The sequence below is a fragment of the Diplotaxodon limnothrissa genome, linkage group LG15 (genome assembly GCF_057381915.1).
Source record: "Diplotaxodon limnothrissa isolate DT_005_m linkage group LG15, D_limnothrissa_male_GT1.1, whole genome shotgun sequence".
Taxonomy (NCBI): Eukaryota; Metazoa; Chordata; class Actinopteri; order Cichliformes; family Cichlidae; genus Diplotaxodon; species Diplotaxodon limnothrissa.
The window spans coordinates 22856265-22876198 of record NC_140610.1 but is presented as its reverse complement, the minus strand read 5'-3'; the positions used below and the strand labels follow the sequence as shown (position 1 = coordinate 22876198).

At 40.3% G+C, this 19934-nt stretch overlaps 2 protein-coding genes across 3 annotated transcripts; both read right to left on the bottom strand.

The window, feature by feature from the left end:
- Positions 1–428: 428 nt before the first annotated feature.
- LOC146617530 (uncharacterized) lies at positions 429–4434 on the bottom strand. Its single transcript, XM_085373148.1, has 10 exons — positions 4380–4434; positions 3331–3666; positions 2939–3208; positions 2686–2775; positions 2256–2366; positions 2039–2128; positions 1919–1947; positions 1497–1553; positions 1333–1407; positions 429–545 (listed from the first exon to the last, which is right to left on the bottom strand). The coding sequence occupies exons 1-10, from the start codon at positions 4432–4434 to the stop codon at positions 429–431; spliced, it is 1230 nt and encodes a 409-aa protein (XP_085229274.1).
- A 5049-nt stretch (positions 4435–9483) lies between these two features.
- On the bottom strand, positions 9484–19307 carry LOC146617529 (GTPase IMAP family member 9-like). Of its 2 annotated transcripts, none has more exons than XM_085373151.1 (2): positions 19225–19307; positions 9484–10636 (listed from the first exon to the last, which is right to left on the bottom strand). In XM_085373151.1, the coding sequence occupies exons 1-2, from the start codon at positions 19247–19249 to the stop codon at positions 9915–9917; spliced, it is 747 nt and encodes a 248-aa protein (XP_085229277.1). In that variant the 5' UTR covers positions 19250–19307; the 3' UTR covers positions 9484–9914. The 2 variants fall into 2 exon arrangements, with proteins under 2 accessions (XP_085229277.1, XP_085229276.1); XM_085373150.1 differs by lacking the exon at positions 9484–10636 and adding an exon at positions 11244–12207.
- Between the last annotated feature and the right edge of the window lie 627 nt (positions 19308–19934).

The following is a 19934-nucleotide window of genomic DNA, read 5'->3' as shown; positions in this document are numbered from 1 at the left end:
CACGGGGAAGGCAAAGTAACAGGAAACCTATACATGAAATACAATAAACAAAGAACATAACTAAAACCAACAAAAACACTGGGTCAGAGACCCAGTACCATGACAATAAAACTCACGTGCTGGAGCCTTTATTGGCTGCTTGGGATTTTACATAATGGAAAAACACTTTTTAATATCATAAAATCATCAGGCCTAAACTGCAGATATACAAACACATATATGTACACTGATAAAGCAATAAACAATCTATGAAAAAATATAGTGCAACATTCTGGGTTGGAAATTAAAAATTAAAATACAGATTATATTATCACTGTTGTTAAATCCTGGGAACTTTAACAAAACAGAAACCCTCTTTCATTACACAAGAATGGAAAGAAAGAAAGAAGTTATCAAAGAAAAAGAGATTCTGTGTTTTTTCCTGTTTTTTAGTCTTTTGGTTTGTTGATGCTAGCATAGAGGTTGCTGGGAGCAGGTCCAGGAGAAGAGACTGGACATATAATGTAGGTCAAAGCTTCACCTTCTTCATAGTCTTTATGGGGAGCCTGAAAAAGAATACACAGCTTTTTTCTTTTTTTCCTTTTTGTTTCCTAACCTGCCCTGTCTGGGAGCTTTAACAAACTTTTTTGTTACAAACACATTTACTTTACGGCTCCTCTTGTGAGCCAATTTCTTTTTATTTTAATATTTTTTGTTTTTACATATGAACAGATAAGGACAAAATTACTAGCCTCTCAATGAAATGTAAAATTTTTGTCAAAATTTCCCAAGGGTTTTTCTTTAAATCAAACATAAATAATTTCCTCTTGCACACCATAACATAACTATTTCAGAAAAACACAAAAATGTCCATGTTCAATATTTTCACTTCACTGAAAAGCTTTGAGCCAGAGGCCGGCCATCTAGGAATGTAACCACAGCAGACCCCACTACATGAACATGCTTTGCATTATCTTTATTCATTGGTTGCTGTACAAACCCTTAGCTGCAGCTTCTTTGCGCACAGCCTGACACACCAACAACCACGACAGGAGTTAGCCCACACTTTAAATTGGCGAGGTGTGTTGCCACTCAGGTGCATCCACCACCCCTGCAGCGGCACTGCAGACCACGCCCTGCAACAAGGTTCTTACTCCTTACTATATATGGATGCTTGGCCAGGGTTCCTCTGCTTAAAGAGTGAGAACGTGTTGCACCAGAGGATACCCCAGGAGATAGGTCAATAACTACGCCAGATCTTCCAGCCATGTGCCCTAAAACCAATGGGTAAGCAGTAACTACCGACAGGGATCAGTAGGAGGAGAAACCCCGCAACCTTAACAATCAAATTACCTGAAGACCTGGACACCTGTAGGTGGTCTCAGTGTAGCTGAGGGAGGCGTAGAGAACAACATCTTGAAGATCAGCCTGCACAGTGAAGACAACATAAAGACTGCTCAGTAATGTATAAAATGCAGATTCAACATATAAGTGAACAAATACATGTTTGATCTCACAGATTCCTGAATGGTTCCTGGAGCAGACGAAGTTACTGCAGAGTTTAAATTCTGTTCCTGAAACAAACAGGCAAATATGTGTATATATATATATATATATATATATATATATATATATATATATGGCATAGATATGGATATTCATTGATCCTTATGTGAGCTTTTATCAGGTTTGCCATGAATTAGTGTTTTGATCCTGATGAGTGCCGCCTCTTCATGAGGAGAACTGTGAGCTCTAAAATTTCTGTATAATCCGACATGTTTGTGTTATTGGGAAAGGTTGTTTTATTGCAGACATTCCAGGTTAATTTTCTATTTATTATCTGTCTTGTCCTAATGTGTCGTGCTGTTTTGTTGTTCTCGTGGCACAAATGAAGGAAAAAATCTAAAATTATCTGTTTCATTCTGATTAATAAACTCACCATGTTTTCATCCATCTGTGCTTTTTTCCCTAAAAAATAGAAAATAAGGAGTCAACTTTAACTTCCACAAACAGAATCCAGGTTTATCAACCTTTCTGTTTATATGTGAATAAATCCCACCAGCTCTTATCCAGATGCTGACGACAACAACAGCTGCTATAAGTGCTACTAAACCCAGGGCCACAATGGCAAGCCTGTACCAGGACAAGTCTGGGAAGAGAGTGAAAACATGAAAAGTATATTTTAAATGTATGTTTAAGTACATCATCTGAAATATCAGTGCATGCCTTTAATATTTACTGAAGTTGTAGAAAGAGAGAGATATTGTTGTCATTACCTGGTAATTTTCTCAAACCATTCATGATTTCCAGCTGTTTTGTTGTCAGACCTCCTTTAATGCCAGATTCAGTCATTATTTCCAATTTAATTGTTGCTGCTGCATATATTTCTTCACCAAAAACAAAAGAATAAAATTGAAAGGATCTTTCATTCTGTATGTTCTATAACAGTTAAATGATTTGTTTATGTATCTTCATCTGAACAAAGAAACAAAACTCTGGCAACTACTCATTAGGAAGCTGTAAGAGTTTGCTTTGTATATGTAATATTGTAAATTAAAACCCATAAATGAAGTCATTACTAACACCAGTCTGAATGACTTTTGATTAAACTTTGCTCATTCACTAACAACAACTAACATTTTCTCCTAAAATTCAGAAAGAAAAAGACTTTGCTGAAAAATTGATACAGAATATTGTTGACATTACCTGGTAAGTTTGTTGAACCATCCATTTCCAGCACTTTTATTGTAGTCACTGTGTCTAATTTAACTGTTGTTGCTGTATTTGTTTCTTCACCTGAACAAAAAACAAAATTCAGTGGCCCTTTCATTAGAAAACTTTCTGTATATTCAGTCGATTAAATCTTCAGATTAATAAAACAAGATAATATCTTAGGTATTTAGACAAAATAATGTGAATTCATTTAATAAGCTCTTCAGAACCTCTCCTGGTTTCTTACCTGATGAATGATGGCTGAAGGTAAAAAGCTGCTCTTTGTTATTTTCTGTTCTTTTTAAGCTACACTTAAAGTCAGAACTTGATATGTGACCATATGTAAGGTTCAGAAATGTCACAGTAGCAGAGCAGGAAGAATGTGATGTTTTTAAATTTGAGTAATCTCTATCCAGATCTCTTCTGTTATGGATCCACTTCACTTTGTGTCTACACCGATCAAATGTCCACACAGAGCAGCTTAAAGTCACCTCATCAGCGTTCTTCTTTTCGGTCACTGGTGAAGATGAATTGCAAGAGAAAAACGAAGCAAGAACACATTTATTTTCATATATAATGAAAATATGCTGTTCCAATGACACCACTTGAACTAAAATATATTGTGGTGTAAATACTTACTGACGACAACAGACAGATAAACCACAGCATCTGGACCTTGCTGTCTCCCTGGATTGCCTCTAAACTGTCTGCAGGTGTAACGACCAACATCCTCAGCTGTGACCTTCTTTATAACCAGTGAACATTCTGCTGTAACACTCAGTCTGTCTGATTTGGCTTCTTCTTTGATTTGTCCAAGATTAACCAGCTCTACTGCTGGTGTGCCTCTTGAATCTCTGAAGATCCAGGTGATAGTGTCACAGTTGTGATGAATGTTGAACCGATTTTTACAAGGCAAAGTGACTTTATCTCCATCTCTGACAGTGAAGGCAAGCGGAAGATCTTCACTAAGTGCTCCTGAGAACATGAAAGAGAAACAAAAATATTACCATTACTTGTGCAAATGCAGATAATTTACATTCTTGTGCACAGAAAAAAATGTGTGCACCAAACTCAGTTTTGCTGTAACAAAAGCACAGCTGTCTACATAAAGATTTCAGAATAAAGTAAATCTGAAAAGAAGTTGGAAAAAATTTGTTACATGTTAAATGTATCTTTACCTTTAAACAGAAGCACCCCCCCCCCCCAAACATTTTAATACTTGTAGGTACATGTAGATCTTCCTTTCCTACAGTTGCATTATGGATAATGCACTGTGAGCCTGGTTTGAAGTAGAAATGCTGAGTAGGGAAAACAGTGTCCCATGGGTCACAGTGGCCAAAAATATATTATATCAAATGGTAAATGGGCTAGTTCTTAAATAGCGTTTTTCTACTCTGAGTTCTCAAAGCACTTTATATGCTTTTTGTGGTTTAATACATGAAATAAAAAATTTTTTAGGGTGGTTTACCTAAACAGTTCTCATATTTCGCATAAATCGCATCATTTTGTGCAATTACTGTTGATTTAAAAAGTAAAGAAATATAAATAATGAGACTGGACTAAAATAAAGTCTTTACTCTAATATGCAGTGTCTTTGTTTATTTTCAGATCTGAAAATGTATTTTTAAAATTTGTTGTTGATATTAAGTAAAAATTATGTTTTAGAGTATTTGTAAAGGATACCTTACCTGAATAAAGAAGCAACAAAAATAGAGAAATGTTGAATAATTTGTGATCAATCATCGCCTTTTGTTCTGGTTTTCCTTCTCATCTTGTCACAACTGCAACTTGCGAACTCTGTTGTACTTGTCAAAGACAAATGTCTATCTTCTTTACTTCCTGTCTCCTCTTCATTCACGCTGTGGTTATTTTTAATGTTGGTAGGTCATATGTATTCCCTTAGTTTTTACAAACGTGTAGATATGAAAGAAAAAATGAACTTACATCCTTCTTTAACCAAACTGAGACAGCAGTCTTACTTACTTTAATTGAGGTAAATTAGAGTAAATCTACAGGACATTAAAATATGTGCTGTAGAGGTTTATCTCCACTGAAGCCACAGCACACTTCCTGTCCACTGCCATATATAGAAATATGTACTTGTACCAGCAATGACATTACATTGTGCAGTGTGACATTCTGTCTTGTGCAAACTCATATTGCATATTGCTTCAGTGTTTATTAAACAACAGAATCCATGCTGATGACAGTGATCAAGACTGTGTTCTCAATGATTTACCTTGTTTGCTGGTGCTGATGTAAAGACCAGTGGTAACCGTAGCATCAAATGTGTAAACCTGAGATTGTGTTGTAACAATGTTACATTGTACATGAAAGCTATATTGGATCTGATTGCCTAATTCAGTAGTGTTCAGCATGGTGATGGCTTGCTTGGGGATAAAATCTGTTGCTTAGTCTGTTAGTTTCAGGTAGACATTCAAACAGTACATGACCAGGGTGAGCTGGGTCTTGAAGGATTCGATTAATGTTCTTGAGACAATGGGAGCTGTGCAATTTTTCAAGTGAGGGGAGAGGACAGCTGACTATCTGCTAGGACAGCGGTCTCCAACCTTTTTTGTGCCACGGACCAGTTTATGTCCGACAATATTTTCACGGACTGGCCTTTAAGGTGTCGAGGATAAACACAACAAAATAAAACCAGTACCGGTACCAAAAAAAAAGAAGATTTATTCATAACACACAGGGAAAGACCCAGGGAAACCCAGATAAAAATGATTAAAAAAAGTAATAATGATAAAACTGATAAAAACCATGAAAACCATAAACTTCACACCTGAGTCTCAACTCTCGCGGCTAGGTACCAAATGACTCACGGACCGGCCCCCGGCAGCTATAAGAGGACACCAACAGTTTCTCAGGGATGTTGTTCTGTCTGAGAACCCTCAGAAAGTAGTTTCTTTCTTTCTTTCTTTCTTTCTTTCTTTCTTTCTTTACAACCTCAGTAGTGTGTGTTTGGCAAGTCTGGTCCTTCCTGCTATTGACTCCCAAGAAGCAGAAGTCTGAGACTCTTGCCATACAGACCCTGTTGATGGTGACTGGCAGGATGTCATCTGCAACAAGTTCCTTGGTCTTTACGGTGTTCAGGAGCAAGTTGTTGTCCACGCTGTCAGCCACTGGGCCATAGGCAGATGCATCCCCCCCAGAAATTTGTCCTCAGGCTATGATCAGTCTTACGGTCAGTAAGACTAAAATAGTGCTTCTACTTAGAAAAATCCAACATTTCACTTCCTTAGTCACTTCCTCATTTTATGTTCCACTTCTATTTTTATTTAAAAGGGAGTTGTTCCATCTTTGCTGGATTGCTCTGCTCGTTTCTCTGCTGGAGAAACTCTTGCTGGAGAGCAGTGGGCTGGTTTGTGTTCTTAGAAGAGAATCTGTGTGGACTTGTGGAAAACACTAACTTGTAGTGGTCAATAACAAAAATACAACTCAATACTTTGTAACATAACCTTTGTTGGCAATAACAGAGGTCAAACGTTTACTATAGGTCTTTACCAGGTTTGCACACACAGTAGCTGGTATTTTGGCCCATTCCTCCATGCAGATCTTCTCGAGAGCAGTGATGTTTTGGGGCTGTCGCCGAGCAACACGGACTTTCAACTCCCGCCACAGATTTTCTATGGGGTTGAGGTCTGGAGACTGGCTAGGCCACTTCAGGGCTTTCAAATGCTTCTTACGGAGCCACTCCTTTGTTGCCCGGGCGGTGTGTTTTGGATCATTGTCATGTTGGAAGACCCAGCCTCGTTTCATCTTCAAAGTTCTCACTGATGGAAGGAGGTTTTGGCTCAAAATCTCACGATACATGGCCCCATTCATTCTGTCCTTAACACGGATCAGTCATCCTGTCCCCTTGGCAGAAAAACAGCCCCATAGCATGATGTTTCCACCCCCATGCTTCACAGTAGGTATGGTGTTCTTGGGATGCAACTCAGTATTCTTCTTCCTCCAAACACGACGAGTTGAGTTTATACCAAAAAGTTCTACTTTGGTTTCATCTGACCACATGACATTCTCCCAATCCTCTGCTGTATCATCCATGTGCTCTCTGGCAAACTTCAGACGGGCCTGGACATGCACTGGCTTCAGCAGCGGAACACGTCTGGCACTGCGGGATTTGATTCCCTGCCGTTGTAGTGTGTTACTGATGGTGACCTTTGTTACTTTGGTCCCAGCTCTCTGCAGGTCATTCACCAGGTCCCCCCGTGTGGTTCTGGGATCTTTGCTCACCATTCTCATGATCATTTTGACCCCACGGGATGAGATCTTGTGTGGAGCCCCAGATCGAGGGAGATTATCAGTGGTCGTGTATGTCTTCCATTTTCTGATGATTGCTCCCACAGTTGATTTTTTCACACCAAGCTGCTTGCCTATTGTAGATTCACTCTTCCCAGTCTGGTGCAGGTCTACAATACTTTTCCTGGTGTCCTTCGAAAGCTCTTTGGTCTTGGCCATGGCGGAGTTTGGAGTCTGACTGTTTGAGGCTGTGGACAGGTGTCTTTTATACAGATGATGGGTTCAAACAGGTGCCATTCATACAGGTAACGAGTGGGGGACAGAAAAGCTTCTTACAGAAGACGTTACAGGTCTGTGAGAGCCAGAGACTTTCCTTGTTTGAGCTGACCAAATACTTATTTTCCACCCTAATTTACGAATAAATTCTTTACAAATCCTACCATGTGAATTCATGGATTTTTTTTTCACATTCTGTCTCTCACAGTTGAAGTGTACCTCTGGTGCAAATTACTGACCTCTGTCATCATTTTAAGTGGGGGAACTTGCACAATCGGTGGCTGACTAAATACTTTTTTGCCCCACTGTAAATAAATGGCCTGAACTTCTATGATCGAGTCCTGCATTTGAGTGTTGCCTGTTTAGTGATCCCTGAAAGTTTTCTTTCTGAAAGCATCCTGATGAGACTATTCAACACTGTTTATTTCTTTATTTGCATATTACATTATGTGTGTACACTAATATTCAAAGCCCAATAAGCTCATCAACAAATACGAGATGCAAAGGAACAGATGTAAAGCATAAAACAGATACATTTATTACTGATATAGTTGATATAAAGACAAACTAGCATGAGTTATAGCCAGTGTTACCAGTCCCATTCTGAAGAAATCACGGTGTCAATGAAAGCTCCACAGAGGCAAAAAATAAATTGCTGAAGAGGAGCTGGTCAGGTGCTCCAAAAAAGCACTACCATCCCTTTCAGACCTCCTCAACATTGGAGTCAACTAAAATTGTCCATAACAAGAACACATAGGTTTTAACAACTGAACAAAAAATAATTTGCACAGAGGTGTTCTAACTAAGAGATAAAATGAATGTTAACATGGTTGTCCAACTACAAAACAAGAGTTGATGTTGACATTGATGTTTTTGGTCAGTGGGTCTGACAGAAGCAGCACGGTCAGTCAAACTCCATCAGAAGAGCAGACATTTTCACAGTTTACTGCTCCATCGTTTTCATTATTACACACCTTTAAAAAACAAAATGGCATTCTCACACATCAATACCATCTGACAAGTCTACATTTTGTGATCTTTGGGCATCCATTACTCTGCTTTTAGTGATTATTACCCAACAAAATAAGATTATAAAGGTATATTTGTCATTACAGTTTATTCATTTTGTAGACAACCTTGTCCAAGTCACTTCAGAAAATAAGTGCATTAAAGGTCAAGTTAGCATGCACTTGGTCCACAAAGAAAGAATGTAATAAATATTTAATAAGTCTACTTTAAAAACTCACAGTGTTTGTATCCATTTTTGCTGGTTTCCCTGACAAGACAAGACAAGACAAGACAAGACAAGACAAGACAAGAACTCAACTTTTGCTTCCACAAACAAAATTCAAGTTAATCCATCCTGCTTGGTAATATTCTGACACTTAACTCTTTTGTATATGATGATGATGACCACAACAGCTATTAGGAGTGCTAAACCCACAGTCACAATGATAAACATCCACCAGTCTGGTAAAGAATGTAAACAAGAGTCTAAGGAGCTTGGAAATAAAGCGACTGGATGTAAAATTCCTTAAAGATGTTTCAACTCTCATCTAAGATGCTTCTTCAGTTCATGCAAACAATATAACACAAACAAGAGAAATCTGTTTGCTGATTTATGTTCTGTTTAAAACAAATTAACATAAGAGGGGGAAAAGAGGCAGCACATGTCACAACTCGGGCTACATCATCAAATTACTGTTTTATTGATCTGCATCTTCTTCCTTAATAATGAATATTGGCTAATCCTGTATTGCAATCCTTAAGCTTAAATTTCAAACTAACATTTTAACTACTGATTTTTAACTACTGATTTTATCTATTGTTCTGATTTTATCTGTTTTGATTTTACATACTGTTTTGTTTGTTTGTTTGTTTGTTATTTAGTTAGTTTGTTTGCTTGCTTGTTTTAATCAATTTTAAATCATGCTTTTTATTTGTTTTTGTTTCTAATGTCTCTGTAAAGCACTTTGAATCACCTTGTTGTTGAATTGTGCTATACAAATAAACTTGCCTTGCCTTGCAATGATATTAAGAGCTACTTATTAATATCAGTTTGAAGCTACTTCCACTTACATAGATACAAGCAACATAAAACATTGCATATAAAGGAGTGACATGAATACACGAACAAAAATCAGTTTAGGAAAAAGTAGATATCAAAATAGAAAAACAGTACATTTCTTCAAAAATGTCATTTAGATGATTTTAAATGGTTATTCTTACCTGTTTTCTTACTCTTACTTGGCGACAGTAATCTTACAGATGTACCACATGTCTGTGTACAAGATATCTGTCATTACCCGGGATTCTGAGAGATAAATTGTTTCTTTCTTTTTTCTTTTTTAATCTAGGTTTACAGTCTCTCTTTGTCAAAAACATGCAGACTACTGTTAATCTCTCAGTGCTGTTGTTTGACCCAAAGGTAAATACAACTCATCAAGACAACCTGGTTGTGTCTATCTCAGTTTATTTCAGATTTCATCAACAACTCTGTCACTTGGAATAGACTCCACCCAGCTATGATTCTAATCTAGATATATGCTTAACAAAATCTGTGGATGTGTGACCTCTGGGTATCAAGGACTGATGAAAACATTCCTCCTGTCACATACTCCTGTTTTTGTCCTTTGTTTCTCAGCCGTCATCCTGTGTTCTTTCTCTCCTCTGCCTCATTTTACAGTTTTATCTCACTCGAAATGTGTCTCCCACCATGTGAAGATGAAACGGATGATGTTAAATATTCCCATGTAATTAATTTGTCTAAGAACCCGGAGCGTTAAACCCCAGCAATACACATAGAAACTCCTGATCGATCTCTCTGACTCAAAGCTTCCCTGATAGTACAAATGTCCTCCATCTGTAATGGAGTCTATTTTGTCTAGCAGCTCGTGGACTTGGAGCCTCTCATCCATCTCTTCATTGTTGAACACGTGGTACAGACCGCTGCAGTTTTTAAGCAGTTCCTTCAGGTTGTTGTCTTTGCTGACAAACTTCTCTATGTCAATGGTGTTTTTCAGTCGGTCTCCATATGTGAACAGCACCATGGTGTGTTTGGAAACGTCAGGACTCAGCATTGTCTGCAGGCTTTTCAGCCCTTCCTGCTCTTGTTTGGTGAATCTTCCGAGCTGGAGGACAAGGAGGAAAATGTGAGGACCTGGAAAGCTCAGCTTGAGTGCTTTTAACATCTCTGCTTTCACCATGTTTATAGACAACCGAGTGCTGAAGAGTCCAGGAGTGTCGACCACAGAGATTCTGCGACCCTGAACATCAGCTTCTACTTTCTGACTACACAGAGTCACTGGGCTGGAACTGATCTTACAGTCAAACGCCTTCTTTCCCAGGATGGTGTTTCCCGCTGAACTCTTCCCCACTCTCTCCTGCCCCACCAGCACCACCCTGAGGCGTGAGCCTGAAACAACACAGGTCATCAGGTGGCGTTACACCAGTGTATCAGTATGCTCACCACCTGTGCACATAATAGCTCATTTTATAAACAGCAGATAACAATAAAAAGCATTTCAGACAGCATGTGCTTTTTCTCTTGATGTAATTTATTTTAAAAGGATCACTTTAACATTTTTTAGACTTAATAATCCAGAGGGGCACATTTGACCAAACGTCCGGCCTGTTCCAGCCTGTTTGCTTTGATCACCTTTGAGTCCATCAGTGGCAAACAAAGTGACACACACACACACACACACACACACACACACACACACACACACACACACACACACACACACACACACAGTTATCAATCAGTTATTGCTTTTGAATATAGGAACATAATTAAAAGGTTCAGTGTGGATAATGTGTTCTACTGACATACAACATAAGGACATGTCAAGGGCTGCAGACAAAAAAATCATAAAAATAATTAATGAAACAAGATGCTAATCTATATCTGTATCTGAGCAGCAATCAGCCTTATGATAAAGATAATATGGTGACAGAACAGGAAAAATAAACAATATTTATGAAATATAGTTTAAAGTTTATCTAAATTTTTCATAGGGCTGGAATGATCTAACTAATTACTGCAATCCTTTGTGTTTTACTGTATGTTGCATCCTGTTTCATCTTTCACTCTGAAATATATATCTTGTTTGGGAACCCCGGCATATGCAGCTGCAACAGCAGCTCCAAAAGCAGCTCCAACTCCAACTCCAACAGCCGCTCCAGCAGCAGCTCCAGCAGCAGCAACTCCAGCAGCGGCTGCACCAGCAGCAGCTAAACCTAGACCTCCAGCAGTAGCTCCAATAACAACACCCTTTAGAACAGCCTGAATAAAGGAGTTGTCTTCCTCTGCCTTTCTTCTTGCTTCTTCAAGATTCATGTCTGGATATTTTTCCAGAAGTTCTTTAATCTTTTGTTTTATGGCTCTCTCGGCCTCTTGGAACATTTCGTTGGTGTAGAAGCCTCCTCCATTAAGTTGAATCATTGCACTGATCTTCAGCAGCAGCTCTTTAAGCTGAGAGGGATCTCTGTCATCATTGTCAAAAACATGATGATTTCTGTGACACTGACTGATGAAGCGGCGGAGATCTGGATTCTCATTAATTAATTTTTCTATGGAGGAATGTCTTTTCTTCAGCTCATCTCCATGGGTAAACAGTACCATGGTGTAACATGATGCCTCTTTTCCAAATATTGTCTGAATGATTTTCACTGATTTTTGTTCTTCTTTTGTGAATCTGGTTGGCTGGAGCACAACCAAAAAAACATGTGGCCCAGGAGCAGCAAAGGACATGCATCGAGCAATCTCTCTCCTCACCTGCTCTTCAGATTGTTTTGTGTCACCCAGTCCTGGTGTATCAATTACAGCCAGTTTAAGGCCACCAAACTCTCCCATCTTTTTCTCACACACTTCTGTCACTGAGGAAGAAGTCAGCTCAGATTTAAAAGCATCTCTTCCTAAGATGGTGTTTCCTGCTGCACTCTTCCCAACTCCAGTTTTCCCAACAAGTACAATCCTGAGATCTGTGAGAGAACACAATGATGTTACCTGTTTACCCCCATCAGTTTATTTTATCTACAGTGGTCCCTCGCCATAACAGGGTTTACCTTTCAAGGTCTTGCTCTTTTGCTGATTTTTTTTTTGCAATTTTGCATGCTTTTTCTTTTCTTTTCCCCCCCACACAAATGTGTTCGGCATCCTGATTGGCTGTAAACAACTGTCAATCAGTCTCCTAGTGCCATGTCTCCTGTACAGTACAGAATGCGTTCAGCTTGTCAAATTTACATAAATCTTCGATCGCTAGCAGTGTGACTCTGAAGTGCTGTACCGTCAAAGGCACCTGCGGTAGCACTCAAAAGGCAGGGGAAGATGCTAACCAACGCACAAAAAGTTGGATCTTTTGACATGCTAAAGGAAGCTAAAAGTTACCGTATTTTTCGGACCATAAGGCACACCAGGTTATGAGGCGCATTAAACGAAACAAAAGAGTCAGATAAGTCAAACTTTACTCAACTCGTTCTTCTTGCTTCGTCTACTTCTGTCCCATTGATTCATTAATATTGAATTCTCTCACAGCTGCTCTATTCCCATGTCCTGCACCTGAAAACAGGGTTTAATCTTTGGTTTCATTCCATAATACTGGACTTATTTTTCTACGAAGGTTTGAACTTCGAGGGTGTTTAAACAAGAGAGAAAAGTGCCTGTCTGAGAAAAGTGTATAAAGTGTGTAGTGAGGGGTTTTACAGCCTTAAAACATCTACAGTGGCTTGCAAAAGTATTCGGCCCCCTTGAACTTTTCCACATTTTGTCACATTACAGCCACAAACATGAATCGATTTTATTGGAATTCCACATGAAAGACCAACACAAAGTGGTGTACACGTGAGAAGTGGAACGAAAATCATACATGATTCCAAACATTTTTCACAAATAAATAACTGCAAAGTGGGGTGTGTGTAATTATTCAGCCCCCTTTGGTCTGAGTGCAGTCACTTGCCCATAGGCATTGCCTGATGACTAAATAGAGTGCACCTGTGTGTAATCTAATGTCAGTACATACAGCTGCTCTGTGACGGCCTCAGAGGTTGTCTAAGAGAATATTGGGAGCAGCAACACCATGAAGTCCAAAGAACACACCAGACAGGTGAGAGATAAAGTTATTGAGAAATTTAAAGCTTAGGCTACAAAAAGATTTCCCAAGGCTTGAACATCCCACGGAGCACTGTTCAAGCGATCATTCAGAAATGGAAGGAGTATGGCACAACTGTAAACCTACCAAGACAAGGCCGTCCACCTAAACTCACAGGCCGAACAAGGAGAGCGCTGATCAGAAATGCAGCCAAGAGGCCCATGGTGACTCTGGACGAGCTGCCGAGATCTACAGCTCAGGTGGGGGAATCTGTCCATATTAGTCGTGCACTGCACAAAGTTGGCCTTTATGGAAGAGTGGCAAGAAGAAAACCATTGTTAACAGAAAACCATAAGAAGTCCCGTTTGCACTTTGCCACAAGCCATGTAGGGGACACGGCAAAAATGTGGAAGAAGGTGCTCTGGTCAGATGAAAATAGGAACTTTTTGGTCAAAATGCAAAACACTATGTGTGGCGGAAAACTAACACTGCACATCACTCTGAACACACCATCCCCTACTGTCAAATATGGTGGTGGCAGCATCATGCTCTGGGGGTGCTTCTATTCAGCAGGGACAGGGAAGCTGGTCAGAGTTGATGGGAAGATGGATGGAGCCAAATACAGGGCAATCTTGGAAGAAAACCTCTTGGAGTCTGCAAAAGACTTGAGACTGGGGCGGAGGTTCACCTTCCAGCAGGACAACGACCCTAAACATAAAGCCAGGGCAACAATGGATGGTTTAAAACAAAACATATCCATTTGTTAGAATGGCCCAGTCAAAGTCCAGATCCCCCCAGGCCACCCCGCTGGACACGCCACTGTCTACACAATGTTGATTCTTGGCTCCACCTTGCACTACAGCAATAACCTCCTCATTAGGTTGGCAGATAATACAACTGTGGTGGGTCTTATTAGTAACACTGATGAGTAGGGATGGGTACCGGTATCCGGTGCCATTATGGCACCGGTTCTGACATAAACGGTAATAACCAGACCGAAAAGCAGCGCACATTTCGGTGCTTTTTTTTCCCTGAGATGTCATACACTTCGGATTCTAGCCAATCATTTTACCTTTGCGAGCGTAGTAGGCGGGTCCAGGTACGTACGTTCTTTTAGAGCAGAGCTACAGATTAAAAATGCCCAAAGCGAAGCAGTCAAAAGTCTGGCTGTACTTCACAGCAAAAGATGCAAACTCAGCAGCCTGCAACAAGTGCTTTAAGGTGATACTGTGAAAAGGAGGTAACACCTCGAATCTGATGAAACACCTGGCGACGCATAGGGTTTTTTTAAAAGCCGAGAAATGCGCCGTATTTGATAGCTTGCTGCGAGACCTCACACTGTGCGCATCTACTGCGGGTGTGGTGCCTGTTATCGACCCGGAGTTAGCAACATGCACCCGAAGAGGAGAGTCCTGGCCCCTAGCCCTGCCAGTGTAGCAGAAATGATGACGGATGATGATGGCAGCAGCAGCCGTTCTTCTCTGCATGAGTAGCTTAATGTTGTTCGTGTGTAATTTACATTGAGTAGGCTAACCACGTTATTAAATTAATGCATGTAAGGTGAACTAGCAAACATCATCATAGCTACATGCGGCTGTCTTCTTGTTTGATGGCAGATACTCCCTTCACCCTGGCCAAAAAGGCTAAAATGACCAAAGAAAAAGTGGAAAACAGTTAAACATGAAAGGTTTTGGACAAAGTTTGTGTTTTTTTTTTTTTTTCCATTGTTTAAGCACTGCTTCCAGCCAAGAGTGATACCATATATGCCCTATAGCTGCAGGGGATAACCCTTTTTATAAAAAACAGCTGAACATGAGAGGTTTTTGGACAAAGTTTGTGTTCTTGATTCTTTAAGCACCGGTTCGTGCACCGTTTAAGTGCAGGGATAGTTCAGTAGGTAGAGTAGTGGCCCCATGATCGGAAGGTCGGGGGTTCAACTCCACTGAACGGCTACCCTGAGGTACCCCTGAGCAAGGTACCGTCCCTACACACTGCTCCCCGGGCACTGCATTGATGGCTGCCCACTGCTTCACTGGGTGAATGGGTTAAATGCAGAGGAACTATTTCCCCATGGGGACTAACACGCACACTTTACTTTAAGCACCGGCACCGTTTCAAAAGTACCGGTTTGGCACTGGTATCAGATAAAACCTAAACGATACCCATCCCTACTGATGAGATAAACTACAGGAAGAAGGTGAATCAGTTGGTTACTCAAAATAAATGGTGCTGCTGTGGAGAAGGTGAGCAGCACAAAAATTTCTGGGTGTGCACATTACACAGGACCTCTCCTGAACATGCAACACTGCATCACTGGCCAAGAAAGCACAGCAATGCCTCTACTTCTTCTGTAAACTGAGGAAAGCAGGATCCCCAGTACCCATCCTGTGCACTTTCTATCATGTCACCATTTTCAAAACAAAGTTGGCATATCATCCTGCAAACCCTGACTACAAATCTGTAGAACTCTGCCTATGGTTCCTAAGTGCTGACAGGGTGATCTTCTTGTAGTGTTGATCTTCTTGGGATGTCCACTTCATGGCCTGTCTCTGACATAGCCTTCAATTTGGAGATGGTAGTAGGACTTATTCCAAATAGTGATGCAGCTTGAAACTGCCCAATGGCACAGGCACTAGTCTTATGAATGATTATCGTCACCTGAAGTACCAGAAGCTCAAAACTAGAGTTAACAGCAGAATAAGCAATTTGGTATTGAGAGAGGAGATTTAGCAAGTTTTTCATTAGTTTTTTTTTTAAAACATAATTAATATTTTTTTATGCAACCCCCCCCCCCCAAAAAAAACAACCCCTGTACAGTAACTATAACTGGTTCATGTAAACAGCAGGAGTTTTTGCAGTTGCAGTAGTTAGACTAAAAAAATGTGTCAGACAGATGGAGGAAATGCTCTGAAGCTGAGGTTTGAATTATTATTATTTATTGGTTTTTTTGCCTGTCCCGTTTGGTTCTTTTGGCATCAGAATTATTGTCTAAAAGCAAAGAAAGATGCCCAACGGATTTCCTTTACCAAATGGACCATCCCAGCCTTGCCGTATTGGTCTATTTGATTCACCTTTTATTGTTTATTTTATTTTATTTTCACTTGCTAAATACAGGATGGACTTGACTGGGGAAAAGAAAGGGGAGAAAGAATAAGGGAAACAAAAACAGCGTTGAAAAGGAACTGTGATAAAGGGCTAAAAACAAAAACCAACAAAACAAACAGACAAAAAATACATATATCAATCACCTGGATCACCTGTTGAGAAAGAAAAAAGAGAAAACAAGCAAAAAAACCCCAAAAAAACCCCAGACAGTAAGGTTTGAATTAGACACAAAGATTCAAATATTTTGGGTAGAGCTCAGAGTGACATGACTTTGTTTGCTCTTTTTTTTTTTTTTCCCAGAACAGATTTTTTTCCTGGATTGCTGTGCACTGAATATGAAAGCCAGATCAGTTTCTTTTTATCCCTGTGGTTACACAAGGCCACAAAAAGCACTTTTTTTTCCTCTCTTGGCTCTTGGCGAAGGCGGTCGCACTTTTCTCCTCTCCTCCTTCCCCTTATCTTCCCTGCTTAGCCTCTTGTGTCCTTGTCCTGTCTCGTGTGTATTACTTTCCCTGGAACAGTCTCTCACTGTCGTTCTCTAAAACCTAAAAGAGAATTATGGATTTGATCAACTGGTCTCTGAATGCTATTGACACCCTTTTCTCAACAAGAAGACTGGGCTTGGGAGAGCCCGAGTGCCCTGGAGGGACATTCCCTGCCGGATACACGATGGACGGGTGGCAGAAATGGAGGATCATGTGCCTGGCGGGACTGTCGATCGAGGACGCTGAAGATATCTGATCGGAGCTGGCTTGGCCCTGGCTTATCAGAGAATTAATTCAAACACCCCCCCCAGGCTGCCCGCTGGAGATTGAAACGATGGGACGAGGTGCGACTTCTCACACCGGACGCAGCATGGTTAACACCTTGGAGACGCTTACAGCTGCCGTAAAGACTCAAAATAACACCATTGAGCGTATATTGGGATACATCAAAGAGAGGCCTGCTCAAAATGAGACCCTTGAGCGAAAGTTGGAACACATCGCAGAACGGCTCACTGCAGTTGTGGGGTCTCAGAATCAAAAGAATGACAACACCACGGGACGGAAGTTTGATACCCTCATGGGGAGGCTCGCAGTTCTCCAACGGGAAATTGAGAGACCAGTGTCGGAGTGTTAAGAACAGCTTTGAAATTCTCCTGAGCTGCTCGCATAAAAGAAAAATCAACAACATCAACATGCAGACACCACGGCGCCAGCTGCGGGCCCAAGGCTGGAGCCGAACAAAAGCTCCCAGATAACGACTGTGTGTTGACTATTCTTCCCATTCCATGCAAGGCCACCTGGGTTGGCTGGCAGACTGTATACTTAGCCTGATAGGGCGGAGGACACTGTCTCAGCTGAACTCTGGACACGCGCACACACATATACTTACACTGATAAGCACGCACTCATCCCCCTCCCTTTCAAAATGCTTGTTTCCTGTGTGCCGCGCTGGAATGGTAGCGCTGTGCAGGATGACTGCTGTGTTTCCTTCGGATTTCTCCTCACCCCCTACCCAACCTTGTGGCTTGTCACGTGCTCCAATGTTGTACTGTGGACATTTATGTGCTCTCTGTGCAGAGGAGTTTTTTTTTCCTGTTCTCATGCTGTCCTCCCATAGGTGCCCAGCATGAGTATAGGTCTCTTTTTCCTCTTCTACTTTCCCATTGTTGTGTACTTTTTCAGTGTTTTCCTGTAACGCTGCCGATCTCCGACCTGTATTCCCATGTGATGTCTATGTTGTGTGCGTAAGTCGGGGGGGGTTCTATTCCACTGCGGGGCAACCTGCATGTGGCCAATAGAGTCTTTCATTCAACAATGAGCTATTATACGAAAACCCGCTGAGAACATGTGAGTCCCCACATGTCGTTTTCACGTCCCACGTCTCAGACAAAGTAAAACGTGAGACACATTTCGTTTGATGTGGTGTCCAACTTGTGTCGTTTAGTTTATTTCAGTGTTTTATTTTTTAGAACACATGTTATACTTGTTTTAGCAGCTCATTTTTAACTAAAACTGTTATTAAGAATATTATGATATAGGATTTTAGTGCTGTTTGTGGATATTCTGAAGACTGATGTAAAGTTGTCTTCAGAAACGATCAAGTTATGTGTTTTTAATATTCATTTCAGCTGCATCCTAAACTCTATTTTATATATTATTCCAGTGTAACAAACAAATCTGTCTAGTCTTTACTGGAACCTTTCAAAATAATTCACAGTTGAAACACTCCAACTCACAACAGAGCATCCCTCCATCAGGTCCAACCTACTATCAGTGGCTCTAAGGTGCCTGTGCTGATAGCTCTAGGTCTAACAAACTGCATTCAAAACAGGTGGGTTATGTGGTGGCTAACTGTCCAAAGATATAATGGGCATAACAAACTTAAAAAAAAAATTAAAAGAGGACCATGTGAGACATGTAAATCAGAAATTCTAGTAAAGGTTTTTTTTTTTTTTTTCTCTTCTTTTTTAAATCTCTAGTAAATGGCCACACAGAGACCAAGTTCACGCGCTATTTGCAAGCCACACATTCTGGAAACGACATTCAACCTGCAGCCATTTTGTTAAGGGCAACTGCCATTAGTGAAGCTAGACTGAAAAGTAATAGCCTGGACTGAAGTCTTAAAAACAATGGAGACATACCTTTTATGATTTAATTTTAACCTTGCCGTTTTTTCTCTCTCTCTTTTTTTTTTTTTAAACCTTGGATACTTCTTTTCTTAAAGAAAACTAATAAAATAGAGATCGCCCCGTGCTTTAATTCTGAGATGTTTATTATAGAAATTAATTTTAAATGAGAGTGAAAGTGATAAAAGTACTCACCTTCCAATGCAGGTTTGCCAGCCATGTTTTTGTTTTTTGTTGTTTGTTATTTCCTAAGCAGTTGATCGAGTGTGTTCACTTTCTGGGGGTGACATTGAATAGTTTCGTTTCACTGAAAGAGCTGTAATATAGTCTGACCGTAAACTCCTCCCCAAGTGACACAAACAAGAGGTGGAGTAAATAACAGAGCTGCACCCAAATCACGGTATGGCAGTGTAGGAAGTCAGAGACTCAAAAAAATCACCCGTTTCTCTGAATCCGACTTAGTATTGATGATCACCCCCTGTGATTTATTTAGGCTTCTTCATCTATTAGTCGGTCAAAGGTTCGCTGTTATTTATTCACACACAGGAACAGAATAGACAAAAGATTCTGTAAACGAGAAATCCATTTTCCAAATCTGACTTGGGGGAGATATTACAGTGTTTAGAGATGATATATGTAAAATAAAATAGATGTAGTGATATCATAAAACGCCTCAGCAAGCGTGGTGTGAGACGAGTATTAATTAACTCTATTCACAATGAAAGTATATCACTCTATAATTAAACAGATAAAAATAAAGGCAAAGTATGTAAATACTTAAGAGCCCGTTCCCTTCCCTCTCCACCCTCCTTTATCTTTGAAGTTTCTGCTCTCCTTCGCTCTCTGGCGCCTTTTCCCTTGAGGCTTTTAGTAGGTGCAGCAGGTGAGCTGTTGTACACTTGTTT

Bases quoted from the DNA above. Each gene is read 5' to 3' on its own strand.
- LOC146617530 (XM_085373148.1), bottom strand. From the start codon at position 4,434: ATGATTGATCACAAATTATTCAACATTTCTCTATTTTTGTTGCTTCTT. The intron at 3,209-3,330 runs GTAAGTATTTAC...CATCTTCACCAG, and splicing joins TTATCTGTCTGTTGTCGTCA to TGACCGAAAAGAAGAACGCT. The intron at 2,129-2,255 runs GTAATGACAACA...CTCTCTTCCCAG, and splicing joins TGGTTTGAGAAAATTACCAG to ACTTGTCCTGGTACAGGCTT.
- LOC146617529 (XM_085373150.1), bottom strand. From the start codon at position 19,249: ATGGCTGGCAAACCTGCATTGGAAG. The intron at 12,208-19,224 runs GTGAGTACTTTT...GTTCTCTCACAG, and splicing joins TGGCAAACCTGCATTGGAAG to ATCTCAGGATTGTACTTGTT.